The sequence below is a fragment of the Lemur catta genome, chromosome X, assembly GCF_020740605.2.
Source record: "Lemur catta isolate mLemCat1 chromosome X, mLemCat1.pri, whole genome shotgun sequence".
NCBI lineage: Eukaryota > Metazoa > Chordata > Mammalia > Primates > Lemuridae > Lemur > Lemur catta.
Window position 1 is genome coordinate 59,842,876 of NC_059155.1, and position 13,172 is coordinate 59,856,047.

General features: G+C 37.1%; 1 protein-coding gene across 4 annotated transcripts in view; it reads right to left on the reverse strand.

Annotated features, from left to right (window-relative positions):
* Positions 1-13,172, reverse strand: part of JADE3 (jade family PHD finger 3) — a 72,101-nt gene that overhangs the window by 26,547 nt on the left and 32,382 nt on the right. For all 4 annotated transcript variants that reach the window (XM_045538529.1, XM_045538530.1, XM_045538531.1 and 1 more), the window contains exons 4-5: positions 3,663-3,853; positions 498-709 (exon numbers count right to left, since the gene is read on the reverse strand). In XM_045538529.1, coding sequence (XP_045394485.1) covers positions 498-709; positions 3,663-3,853 — 403 coding nt within the window. The remainder of the gene's footprint in view (positions 1-497; positions 710-3,662; positions 3,854-13,172) is intronic.

The following is a 13,172-nucleotide window of genomic DNA, read 5'->3' on the forward strand; positions in this document are numbered from 1 at the left end:
AATTAAAAAAAAAGTAGGGTGGACCTAGCTTCCTGGGAGCCATATATTTGGGGGATGGAGGAGGGCCTTGGGTATCAGAATAAGGAATACAGACTTCCATCTATAGAAGTGTAAACTCACCAAGATTACTGGCCATGGCTATAATCTGATGGTTCCACAGAGATTTGAAGGCAGCAGAAAGACCCTGCCCACCCCCCACCCGCAAGGCAGGAAGCAAGGAGACTCCCTGGGGAAACTGAACAAGGCAATCCCAATCGTCTGGGCATGAAGTAACACAATAAAGACCTGGGTTTAGCCCTCTGGGGTAAGTTAGCAGGTAAGTCATCGTGGAGATCATAAGAAGTACAGTTTTTAGAGGAAATACTGAAGAACAGCAAGGCCAAATCTTTATTTTCACTCTTAAATGCAAGCTGCTACCCAGATATGGGTACTGGAGATCATTACTGAACTTCAGAAAGGCTGACCGTGGGGAGGTGGCAGTCTCCACTCTCACTAACCTGATGCACACAGACGTTACACTTATCACAGAATACCATATCATTCCCTTCTTCACTGTCTGGAGACCGGCACACATCACAGATCACATCTTCATCATATTCTATGCCTAGCCCTTCCTCTGTCTTAATAGCATGGTTCATATTTTCATGGCAATGGCGTTCCAGGACTTCTATTGTCTTTTCCATAAGATTCTCATCAACTGGCTCACAACCTGCACAGAAATATAAACAATCAATCAACCCATCAGTCAGCTGTCATTCCCAAATCATCTACTGTGAGCCCAGTGCAGGGGTGGGTGGGATTCTGAAGGATAAAACCATCTCTTCCTTGTCTGTGACAACCAGATTTCAAAAAATCTTTTACTATGGCTACTCTTACATTTACCTATAATCATATATTAGTGTTTGACACATGAAAGGAGAAATATTAATACATTTCACCATATTCCTTAGAAGATATATTATTGACCCTTTCAATTTTCTGTCTGAATCCTAGCCAGTCTCCTCCCAAATCTCTCTCCATTTTTTCTTATTCCCACTGTGGGAGGACTGTCATCAAGCTTTATCATTTTGAACACTTTATTCTGTAGCATAATAAAATAATTAAAATCACATAACTACTTGGACATAAATAATAATTTCATTATTAGCAAATTAGCTTCAATGAGCACATCTAATGGCTACATAAGAAAATTTTCATATGAAAATGTATTATGCCATAAAAGAGAATTCTAGGTATTATGTGTATGTGATTATATATATAAAATATTTTTTTCAAACCTGACTTTTAAAAAAATCCAATAATATTTTTCAGTGGCAAACTATAATACAATATAAACCTGTTAGCATTCACAAGCATCTACCTTCAATTCTGAAATTACCTTTTTTGCTTCTTGATTCCTTTTTCCTTCCATACTTTTATTTTCTCTTAGCCTTCCACACTTAATAACCCAACTAAAAGATTCATATGGCCGACGCTGGTAACAATTAAACATTTTTTTACTTGGGAGGACTAATGATTTTGTGATAGCACATATGTATTTATTCTAACAGCTTGTAAACTCAGGAATAATCCTCAAGTGATCCAAAACAAATTTACTCAAGTATTCTACTTCAGTTGTAATATAAGATGCCCTAAGAAACTTCGGAATACTACATAAACTACCATTTTAATGTTGTGGCTACTCATGAAACCAAAAACTACCCAGGCCTTATGTTTCATTTTTCCAGCCAAGACAAATGTCACATTTTTTTTTTTGAGTAAAGGAGTATAGTGTCTGGTTAAAAGAGAACTTGGATTCAAATTCCAATTTCACCTATTAGCTACGTAAACTCTGGCAAGTTACTTATCCTCTTTAGAGCTTAGTATTCTTACTATAAAATAAGAATAATAAAATGAAGTTCATTGACTTGTGAGACTGAGATAATGTTTGTACATAGCTTATATGCCTAGTATGCAGTAAACACTCAATTTAAAAATTCCTTAATCTGAACCAAAGTTTATTTTAAGCTCTTAGAAACCTCACTACAATATCATTCACTCTAAAGAAAAACTTGAGATAAGGCAATCCTCTTTTAAAACTCTCCCAAGCCTAAATGCAATGGGGTATCCTGGAACAGAAAACCGTCATAAGTGAAATTCCAGTAAAGTCCGACATTTAGTTAATAGTAATGTACCTGTGTTGGTTTCTTAGTTTTGATAAATGTACCATGGTAAAGTAAGATGTTAACATTATGGGTACTGAAACTGCATGAGCCGTTTATGGGAACTCTCTGCACTAACTGTGCAACTTTTCTGTAAATCAAACTATTCCAAAATAAAAAGTTTATTTAACAACTCATCCAAAGGGAAGTAATTGCAAAATACCAAAGGGACCTCATTATAAGGTAGTTTCATGACAAAGGCAGCATTGTAATGATTGCAATGTCTATAGATACTATATGCATCATAAATACAACTGTGTCCCTCATACTTTGACCTTCTTTCTGTCAGTCTTTTATTCTCTTCTCTTTGTGGTTCCCATCCTAAATTGACCACCCTCCTCTCCTCTTAGTGGGCAGAGCAAGAGAAGACATAAAACAAAGACTGAAAAATCAAGGAATAAGTATTGGTTACCGGCAGAATAAACACCATCGCCATGCCAAACTGGATTTAATAAAATTTTAATTTTTTATTCATGTGCATTCACATACCAGCCTTCAAAGAAAGAAAGAAAAAAGAAGGGGCAGGGAAGAAAAGAAAAACCACTGATCCTTGTACTAACAATGAACAAATGTGATTCAAACAAAAATGAAATCAAATGTATCCTTCACCATATCTCATATGGAAAATTACAAAACACCCACAGTTCCACGGGAAAACTTGGACCTGAACACTGCTTAGACTGAAGACAGGTGAACTAGAGCTGTGTGTAAGTATAAAGTGAGTTTCCTTTCAGCCTTGCATTTTCCAGCCTTACTTGTATGGTACTGCATAGCACACATTTACTTAAAATTATTACGTATACTTCCAAGATTTTTGTTTGTTTGTTTTTGCTTCATTTTATTTTCTTTTTTGAAAACTGTGTGACAACTCTAGAACTCACTGGAAGTAGCTAAGAACAGCTTTAGGGCTGTTTTGCCGTAGGCCTGCCATTCTTCTTTTTCCAGGCAGCAAAATTATAAGTCCTTCATTAAAGGGTACTGGCACAGCAACTGGTCAGTTGTGGTGGTACTGCCCAATGCTGAAGCTAGAGCTTTTCTCCAACCCCCCTGGCAGAGGGGCCTCTACCTTTGGCCCTGCTCACTGATCAGAATGCTTTTCAGGATTGAGCCAGGAATTGGCTTCAAATTCCTTCTCAACCATAAGTCCAATTGGTCATGACCATTCTCACACTCAGAATTGGGAAACAACCTCGTGAAACCTGCATGCCATCCCTGATTTGTGCTATTTACTGTGAATGAGGAAAGAAAAGGTCAGATTTAAATGTTATTGCTCTATTTCAACATATTTATGCATTTGAAGAAATACTTCATGAAGATAAGATCAAAGAGAAAAATAAATAAAAAGGCCAGAAAAGAAAGGAAGCAACAAAATGAAAGCAAGTTAAAGGGTCCTGACAACCTTAAAAAAATTGTGAGTCAAGTTAAGCCAAGGCATAACTTACTTGTGAGAAAAGAACGTACCCATTTCTGCAAGGTCTTCATTGAGTTCCTGAAGCCAGAAGATATCCATGTCATCTAGGTCGTAGCGGCACACAGATGATGCCATCTCCATGACATTGATGTAGCCAGGCTCTGTGGTCTCTGGGCTGGAACAGCTGATGTACTTTCGGGGCTGAATAAACAGAGCCTCCTTTACCTTCTCGGCTATAATCCTAGAAAAGCAAGAGAAAGACATTGGTAACAATCAACAAATGACAGATTCCAAGCACTGACTGGATGGGCCCAACAGCACTCAGGCCATACAGTGGAGTTGGATGCTGGATAAATATCTTGCTTTGCCCTCTGGGAGGTCTGGCAGATCCCTTTCTAGAAAGCAAATGATTCTACAAATTGTTCTGGCATCTGCTGTGAACTCACTGACAAACAATAGTCTTCATTCACCTTTGTGGATCCTGGGTCTTTACTACCATTCATTCTAATAAAATGTTGCTGCATTAGTGTGTTCTTGGTGCAATGGCCACCAAGTTTATTTAGAAGGGGAAACTTGGGAGGGGGAGATATCTTTACAAAGGCACACCCATATCCTATACCAAAGATGTAGTCCAGTGAAATTAATGATTTTCTACCATGGAGACAATACTGGATGGTGGTAAGAGTACAGGCTTTATACACACAGGCCTGTTTTTTTTCTGTCATTCATTAGTGTAGTGATCCTGGGCAATTACTTAATTTATATAAGGTTCAGTTTTCTTAGCTAAAAAGTAGGGATAATAATCATAAATTATGATAAACATAATACCAAACTTGTAGGACTATTATGACAATTATATGAAAAAAATAAAGTGTTTGGCATGGGGAATAGTAAAAATATTAACAGATGCTTAATAATGTCATTGTTATTATTGTTATATTCCTTATTATTTTCAATATTCAAATGAGTTAAAGCCAAGAGGCCATGGAGTTATACACACTCATGGCATTTCCCAACCATACATAACAGCAACCATAAATCTGAGCCCAGGTAACATGATGGGATTAAAGATTTCCACTCTTGTATTAACTTCTCTAGCAGGCCCAAGGCAAATCTATACTTCACCTCACCCCTCCTAAAACCCAAAAGCCCAAGGCAAGGACACCAAGCAAAGGAAGAAATAAGTTTTTCATGCCAACAACTGATCCTACAACTAATGGTTTAAATACTGCATGAAGCATCAGAGAATTTAACCAGGAGACAATCCAGATTATTATTCCCTGTTAATTTTAAAGAACAGGGTAGGCCATCTAAAAAAAAAAAAAAAAACAGGGAAAGAAATAGATACACATATGTACATTATCTATACACATAAAATAATGAAAGTTATTTCTCTAGAAGTCTTCTGGAGCTAGTTTCTTTACTAGAGTCATTATATATACAGAAGGATTCATAAACATATTCCTATGAATACATGTAGATATATGTAGGCATAGTTCACCCTATAAATGAAGAGAGTATTTCCTCCTAAGCATTATTCCAAGAGCCTATGATTCCAAATAATATAACTTGAATAAAGTTAATAACTACATACATTTGCACATTTAAATTTTCCTACCATATGTAGTTTTTAAAGCCAAAGGCAACAAATATTTGAAGAAAAATGTAGAAACCTCAAATATTAATTGAAGCTAAAAGTTTAGGAACTTCTAGAAGCCTGCTTCCAACGGAAACAAACCCAACTGAAAAGGGCAGGACATACATATGAATTCTGCGGAGACTACGAGATTAAATATGCTATTTCTTTGTTGCATGGCCTACAGGGTAATTATAGAATATCCATTTTTCTTTAAAGAGTCATCTTTTTCTAAAAAGAAGACTATTTTGCTAACTATTCATCTCAATTGCCTCAAATTCTACATGCAACAAGATAGACTATAAACGTTCTTGAATTAAACTAATATGTTTATTAAGCTTCTGGAAGAAAACAGAGAAGTATATATTTATGATCTTAGGGTAGGCAAACATATTTTAAATAAGACACAAAAGCCATTAACCATAAAGGAAGAGACTGAAAAACTAAACTAGAACTTATGCTTATCAAAAGACACAATTCAATGGAAATCAAGCAGGTGGGGGGGGAGTAGGGGATGGGTAAATTCTCACCTAACAGGTACAATACATACTATATGGGTGACAGACACACTTACAACTTTGACTCAAACTGTACAAAAGCAATTCGTGTAACCAAAACGTTTGCACCCCCATAATATTCTGAATATTCCAGAAAAAAAAAGACACAATTAAGAGAGTAAAAAGGGCTGGTTACTGTGCCTCAAGCCTGTAATCCCAGCACTTTGGGAGGCGGAAGCGGGAGGATCGCTTGAGGCCAGGAGTTTGAAGCCAGCCTGGGCAATGTAGTGAGATCCTGTCGCTACAAAAAATAAAAAAATTAGTCTGGTGTGGTTGCCTGTGCCTGTAGTCCTAGCCACACGGGAGGCTAAGGCAGGAGGATCTCTTCGCTTGAGCCCAGGAGTTTGAGGCTGCAGTGAGCTATGATTGTGCCACTGCACTCCAGCCTAGGTGACAGAGCAACACTCTGCCTCTGAAAAAGGAAAAAAAAGACTGAAATACTTGTAATTACATACAGACAACAAGGGACTTACATCTATTATATATAATAAACTTACAAATTAATTAGAAAAAGATAATCAATTTAAAAATTGGCAAAAAAATTTAAATAGACACTTCACAAATAAGCTATCCAGATGGCAAATAAACTTTTTTTTCAATTATTATTATTATTTTTTTGAGACAAGGTCTTGCTCTATTGCCTGAGCTACAGTGTCATGGCATCATGATAGCTCACCGCAATCTCCAACTCCTGGGCTGAAGCGATCCTCCTGCCTCAGCCTCCTGAGTAGCTGGGACTACAGGAGTACACCACCATGCCTGGCTAATTTTTCTATTTTTTGTAGAGAGGGGGTCTTGCTATGCTGCCCAGGCTGGTCTTGAACTCCTGGCCTCAAGTGATCCTCCCGCCTCAGCCTCTCAAAGTGCTAGTATTATAGGTGTGAGCCACTGTGCCGGGCCACAAATAAACTTTTGAAAGTTTCTTAACCTCATTAGCTATCACAGAAATGAAAACTGAAATCACAATTATGTACCAGAATGGCTAAACTTAAAAAGACTTACCAAAAGTTGAAAATACTAAGTGTTGGTAAGAAAGAGCAAATAGACCTCTCATACTCTGCTGGTGGGAGTGTGAATGGGTAGGTATAACCACTTTGGCAGCAGGTATTATGACTGAACATATATGTACCCTATGACCTAACAAATCCACTCCTAGGTATGTACTTAACAAAAATGTCCACACATGCATACCAAAAGATGAATCAAAATGCTCATGTCAGCATTTTTATAATAGTTGAAAACTGGAAACAACCCAAATATGTACACAGAGCAGAATGCATAAATAAAATGTGGCATAGAAACACAATAAAATGACACATAAGTGAAAATGAACTACTACATGTAGCAGCATGGATGGATCACACGATCATAATGATAAACAAAACAATCCAGTCTCAAATGAATGTATGCTATGCTGTAGGATTCTATTTATAAAAGTTCAAAAACTGGCAAAACTATTACCTAGGGTGAGGAAGGTCAGTTACTGGTAGGGAGCAGAAGGAGGGCTTCCAGGGTGTTGGTAATATTTCTATTTCTTGATATGGGTGGCAGTTAAATGAGTATATTTAATTTGTGAAAATTCCTTGAGCTGCACAGTTATGCTTTATATACTTTCCTGTGTGGATATTATAATTCAATGCAAATTTTACGATAATGATGGTGATGTCATCTCACTCAACTTTCCATATGTATCTTGAACTAAAGGTCTGAAGCTAAGGACTGAGCCTGACAATAAAAAAAATATATACTGAAACAGTAATACCAAATGCAAGGAAACACATGGGTAAAAGGTGAAGTTCATGTAAATTCGCAAGGAGAAATTATTGTATTTATAACAATAGAGGGGAAAGTCTATGAGAATTAGTAAAAAAAAATACCTTTTTGGGATTTTTAAAAAAACATAGCTTTAATATCTGCAAGTATATATAATGTTGCTACAGTTAGAGGAAATCCCAGGATTATCCCTGGATGATTTTCTTTTTTGGCCATTATGTACTAGGTATAGAGACACTCTTTGAATGGTCCCCAGACTACTGACCAAATCAGCAAAAGTTCACAAGCCTACAGGTATGAGTAATTTTGTTAGGATGAGGCAAATGCAGCTTTCAATTTGGATGCTTGAGTGTAAATGAATGTTGTAATAACTTTTGGATGACTGGCCTTTGGTGAAAGGACCCACAACTAAATCTGCTTAGCTCCATAGAAAGGCCAGAACACCACTATCTGTGGCCCATGTGGACACTGCTGTCCTACTGAGGAGGCAATAAAAAGGAAATCGCCATCACTCTAACCTGAACTAGGGCCTCTTCCAGAGTCTTGTGCACACTGACTGTCCAGTGACTCTTCGGCAGGTAGAGACTATGCTATATTTCCTAATGAGTGTATTAGAATCATTTGTGAACGCTGTAGAAACTGCACAAATAAATACAATCTCAGATTTTTTAAAGGCTTGAAATAAAATGCCTTAAAAACTAACTGGCTACTAGTCACTTGTAATAATATCTCTAGGAGTAGTTTCCCAAGATGCCCCTTGTTAATCTTGCCACTCTGGGATGACCACTTCTTTCCAAACCTCCATAGCTCATCTATGAAAATGATAAACTCTGTGGCAGATGGCATTTTCCAAATCCCACATGCTCTTCTATAATGTGACTTTGTTACTCCCTCATCAACTGATTAAGTCTATTTCAAACCCTCCCCTTGAGGGCTTGTGATGGTTTTAACCAACAGAAGTGATGCTATGAGAACTGCAAGACTGAGTCATAAAATGGAATACAGCCTTCACCTGGTTTGCAGGAACACATGCATTTGGAGCCCTGTGCCTGAAGTCTGTAAAAAGTCTGATGATGTTTAGGTTTTCAGAGACGGGCTATTAGACATACTTGTGAATAAGTCTTCAGATCATCCCAGCCCCTAGCTTTGAGTCTTCCTAGATGAGGCCCTAGACATTGTGCAGCAGAGACAAGCCATCCCCTCTGTGTCCTGTCTTGATTTCCTGACCCATAGAATCCATGAGAATGGTAACACTGTTGCTCTAAGCTTCTATGTTTGGGGGCAGTTTACTATTAGTAATAGTAAGTGGAACAACTGCCAAAGGACTGCTTTAAACATTAAATAAGATAAACATGTGTATGAAAGTGGCCTGTACATTGTGCTCCTTACTAAATTCTCATAATTCAAAGCAAATGGAAAAGGAAGTGTGGGAAGAGTGGAGTAAGGAGAGTAGGGGGAGGTAGGAGAGGCCTAGATGACCAAATACAGCAGTGGAGTGGGAGGCAGGCTCGTGTTCCCACTTACCATTAGGGATGTTCTTCTTTTGTCTTACTATATGAAATCTGGATATATTTTGAAAGTGCAATCAAGAGGCACTCCTGTTATACTGAATATGGGTATAAGACAATGAAGAATCAAAGATGATGCTATGGATTTTGGGTTGAAAACCTGAAAAGACACATTGGAAGGATGGATTTTCTATCAGCTAGACCTGGAAAACTACAGGTAGAACTGGTTTGGGAAGATCAGTAGCTCAGTTTGGGACATTTTTAGTCTGAGATATTTACTGGACATCCAAGTGGAAATGCTGAATCGAAAATTGTATATTTGAGTCTGGAGTTTAGTGCGGAAATACTGCTCTCCATAGCCAGTTAAGTCCAGAGTTTACATTCCAAGGGGAAAAGACGGGCCTACCTATATATAATAATTTCCTATTTCAGTTTTATTAGTGACATAGAAGTATATATCAAGTGAAAAAAGCAAGTTACAGAACGATCTCATTTACATATACATATGTGTATAAGCATATGTACTCTACAGTTACTGTTTTATATTTTGATTATTTTTGTTTTTATAAGTCAATAGTTCATCTATAATTCAAAAAATATACATACTCTCACACACATGGTAAATACATCATCAATCAATGTGTATCATACAACTTATAATGTATGTTTACTTTCAACCAAAAATGAAGCACTGCTTTCCTTCCATTGGAATCTTACTGCAAGAGAAACTGATTAAAATATACAAATGAAAACCTAAAAAATACTATCTGGAGCTTGTTGATTATTATTGACTAGTGTCAAAATCATCCATGGTCTACCTAGAGACATGTAATGGGGTTAACAATATCTTTATTTGTTGAATTTATTTCCAAAAAATTCCTTGTAGTAGTAGTCAATACTTACCTAAGCAGCTATAACTTACAGTGCAAGCTGGTTCTGTAATCTCTGTACCCTTCCCCTTACCACATGCACACACTACACTAAACCAACAGAGGGTAACTACAGAAAGGACCGTGAGACAGAAGGGAAAACCTAGTCAGAAAGCCAGAACAAAGATTCTGAAAGGATTTTCTCCACCTACTCTCGTGTAGCTCCCCCACAACACCCTTTTTCCGTACTATAGCATGAGTAAAGTAATTCTAGCACCCAAAGATCAGGTCAATTAGTTTATATACATCCAAAATTACTTCTCTAAGCCCATTAGGAAATAAAATGTTAAAGCATCTTGACAACCTTGTAAATTAGGTAATAAATAAAAAGGAGGTGTGTACTTTAGTTTTATTAATATTTAAGTTTCTGTAGCTGACTGATTAATCTGTCTATAAGCAATAAGACAAGTAACTCAAGCTGGGCACAGTGGTGCACACCTGTAGTCCCAGCTACTCAGAAGGCTGAGGTGGGAGGATCGTTTGGGCCCAGGACTTAAGTCCAGCCTGGGCAACTTAGCAAGACCCTGTTTCTGGGGGGGAAAAAAAGACATGTAACTCAAATACAAACATTAGAAATATCACTACTTTAGTGGATTGAAGATAACCACAAATCCTTCGACACTTCTTTTGTTGAGAAATAGGATCTATTTCCCAGTGGAAGTAATACTGTGCCAGTTTTTGAGCCCAGGCTTGAGACTAGCAGCTTCCACTTCTTATCTCTTAGAACATTGATTCTCAGAGCCCTGAGCTGCCTGCAAAAAGTCAAACTATCCTGCTGACAGACCAGGTAGAGAGATCTTAAGATTATATAGAAATCTGGGTAGTGCAGATCATAGCATCTGCTACAGGGTTACAGTGGTAAATAAAAAATAAGGTTCTTATGCTCATGTAGCTTTGAGTTTGTAATGCCACTATCAAAGAGTTGCAGAGAGAAATTCTACATGTAAATCAAACTCTGTTTCCATTTCCACCTGGGCACAGAGCAAGACTGCATTCCCCACCTTCCTTTGCAGTTAGGTGGGCCATATGAGTGAGTTCTGGCTAACGACATGTGGGTAAGATAAGCCACCTCAATGCCTAGCTCCCCAAAAGCCAACTGCATAACCCTCCACACTCTGTCTTTTCTTTTCTTGCTGACTGGAGTCAGAATTTCGAGGGTAGAGAAGAGAATGGAAAAGGACCTAGTAGATAAAAGTCACCACTCATAAAAACACCTTGTGTCCCTGAATGACTGTGTGGGGCAAAGGGGATCCACATCCCAAACCCACATTGGGTGAAGACATGTACAAGAAATAAAGACTTCATCGTATTAAGACGCTGAGACTTTTGGGGGATGTTTGTTATAACAATTGGCCTATCCTAATATATAAACAATTATTTCCCAGTATTTTCAAGTATGTTTTAACTTAAATAACTATTGTATTAATATTACATTAAATTCATTTTTAAATTTCTCTAACAGACTTATGTTTTTGAATATTTTCTCCATAGAAGTGGAGGCTTACATCAGTAGAAAATAAAATAACTAAACAACTGGGTTTTAATTTTACTAAAACTAATAAGGGGAGCCAACCCAAAATAACATATTCAAAGATTTTGTTTTTATATTCTGATACTTTTCACATACTATTATAAACTGATATAACATTCTTTATTAAAAACATTTAGCAAAGAATTAAGGAATGTCATCATGCTTCTAATGCACTCTGATTTATAATTTTTAAAATTTGGAAGGCAGGAATAATTTTTACAATTGAACAATTATTAATAACATAGTAATACATGATCACTGAAGGTGAGACATTAGTTTTGAATCTAAAAGTAATTATTGCAAGGTGTTGTTATGGAACACTTACATTGCAGTTACATTAGAAGAAATGATTGATTAGGCATCCACTTTATAGTCCCAATTTGGCTCCTTATGGCTTCTTTTTGTTTCTTAATCTCAAAAAATCTCTAAAGGGCATCCATTTTTCTTCAATTAATAACGTTAAAAAGACTGAGCTGACATGGTTAAATTTCCAGGGCCCTCAGTTCTTTAGGGATGGACTAAGTGGCTGGTTATCTATCATTGCTTTAAAATGTGTTGAACTTGTTGGAGCTTATATTGAGAAATAAAGTTTATATTTTTTATTTTTATCTTTTAATTCTATTTTCCATGAACTTTTTGAAGTCTCCTCATATTTGGACAGAGTGAAGCATAAAGTAGAGAAATTAGCATCTCAAAGTAGGAAAAACTTTTAAAAAGTCACCTTAGTAGATTTGTGAAAGAGGGGATTTAAATGAAAAGAACTGAGATTTCAAAACATAGAAGTAGGATTTCTTGCTGATTCAATAACTATGCTTTCTTCCATAGCAGCCTGGTTTATAATGAATACATGGAACCAGGGGTAGGTAGGGTTTGGGATACACTGTTTATCACTTTCACAAAGGAAGCTGCTCAACAAATGGTGCTGGGACTAGTAGACATCCACATGTAAAAGAACAAAGTTGGACTCCTAATACCTCACATCATCTACAAAAATTAACTCAAATGGATCAAAGACCTAAATGTAAGATATAAAACTATAAAATTCTTAGAAGAAAATATAGGTTTAAAATTTCATGACCTTTGTTTAGGCAATGTTTCTTATATATTTCTTAGAAAAGACATCAAAAGGACAAAACTAGAAACCACAGGAAAAACTATATCTAAACTGGACTTCATCAAAATTAAAAACGTTATTTTGGGGGCTGGGCGCAGTGGCTCATGCCTGTAATCCTAGCACTCTGGGAGGCTGAGGAAGATGGATCAGTTGAGCTCAGGAGTTTGAGACCAGCGTGAGCAAGCGCGAGACCCCATCTCTACTAAAAATAGAAAGAAATTAGCTGGACAACTAAAAATATACAGAAAAAATTAGCTGGGCATGGTGGCACATGCCTGTAGTCCCAGCTACTCGGGAGGCTGAGGCAGAAGGATTGCTTGAGCCCAGGAGTTTGAGGTTGCTGTGAGCTAGGTTAACGCCACGGCACTTTAGCTCCAGCAACAGAGCGAGACTGTGTCTCAAAAACAACAACAACAACAACAAAACAAACCAACGTTTTTTTGTTTCAAAGGACACCATTAGGAACGTAAAAAGACAATCAATGGAATGGGAGAAAATATTTGCAAATCATA